The 225-nt window shown below is 60.4% G+C and overlaps 1 protein-coding gene across 1 annotated transcript in view; it reads right to left on the bottom strand.

Annotated features, from left to right (window-relative positions):
* Nucleotides 1–2: 2 nt before the first annotated feature.
* Nucleotides 3–225, bottom strand: part of LOC104499082 (bromodomain-containing protein 4-like) — a gene marked incomplete at its 3' end in the record, with an annotated part of 8,203 nt that continues 7,980 nt past the window's right edge. Inside the window, exon 5 of the mRNA XM_010142543.1 lies at nt 3–222. Coding sequence (XP_010140845.1) covers nt 3–222 — 220 coding nt within the window. The remainder of the gene's footprint in view (nt 223–225) is intronic.

Raw genomic sequence — 225 nt, 5'->3', positions numbered from 1 at the left:
AAGTCGATCTCGATCTCATCGGGGTTGGAGTTCTTGAGCGAGGGCTCCCGCGACTGGATGATGTGCACCACCCGCCCCAGCTTCTCCCCGGGCAGCTTGTTGATGTCCAGGCTGAGCTGGCGCTTCTCCTCGTAGGACATGGGCTTGCACTTCTCCTCCTCCTCTGACTCGTAGGTGGCCGGAGCTTTGCTGCTCTTCACTGCCACTGGCTCCTTCTTGCTGCTG

This window comes from Buceros rhinoceros, unplaced genomic scaffold, assembly GCF_000710305.1.
Source record: "Buceros rhinoceros silvestris isolate BGI_N320 unplaced genomic scaffold, ASM71030v1 scaffold33088, whole genome shotgun sequence".
Taxonomy (NCBI): Eukaryota; Metazoa; Chordata; class Aves; order Bucerotiformes; family Bucerotidae; genus Buceros; species Buceros rhinoceros.
The sequence above is the reverse complement of the archived record's forward strand: the minus strand, read 5'-3'. Positions and strand labels throughout refer to the sequence as shown.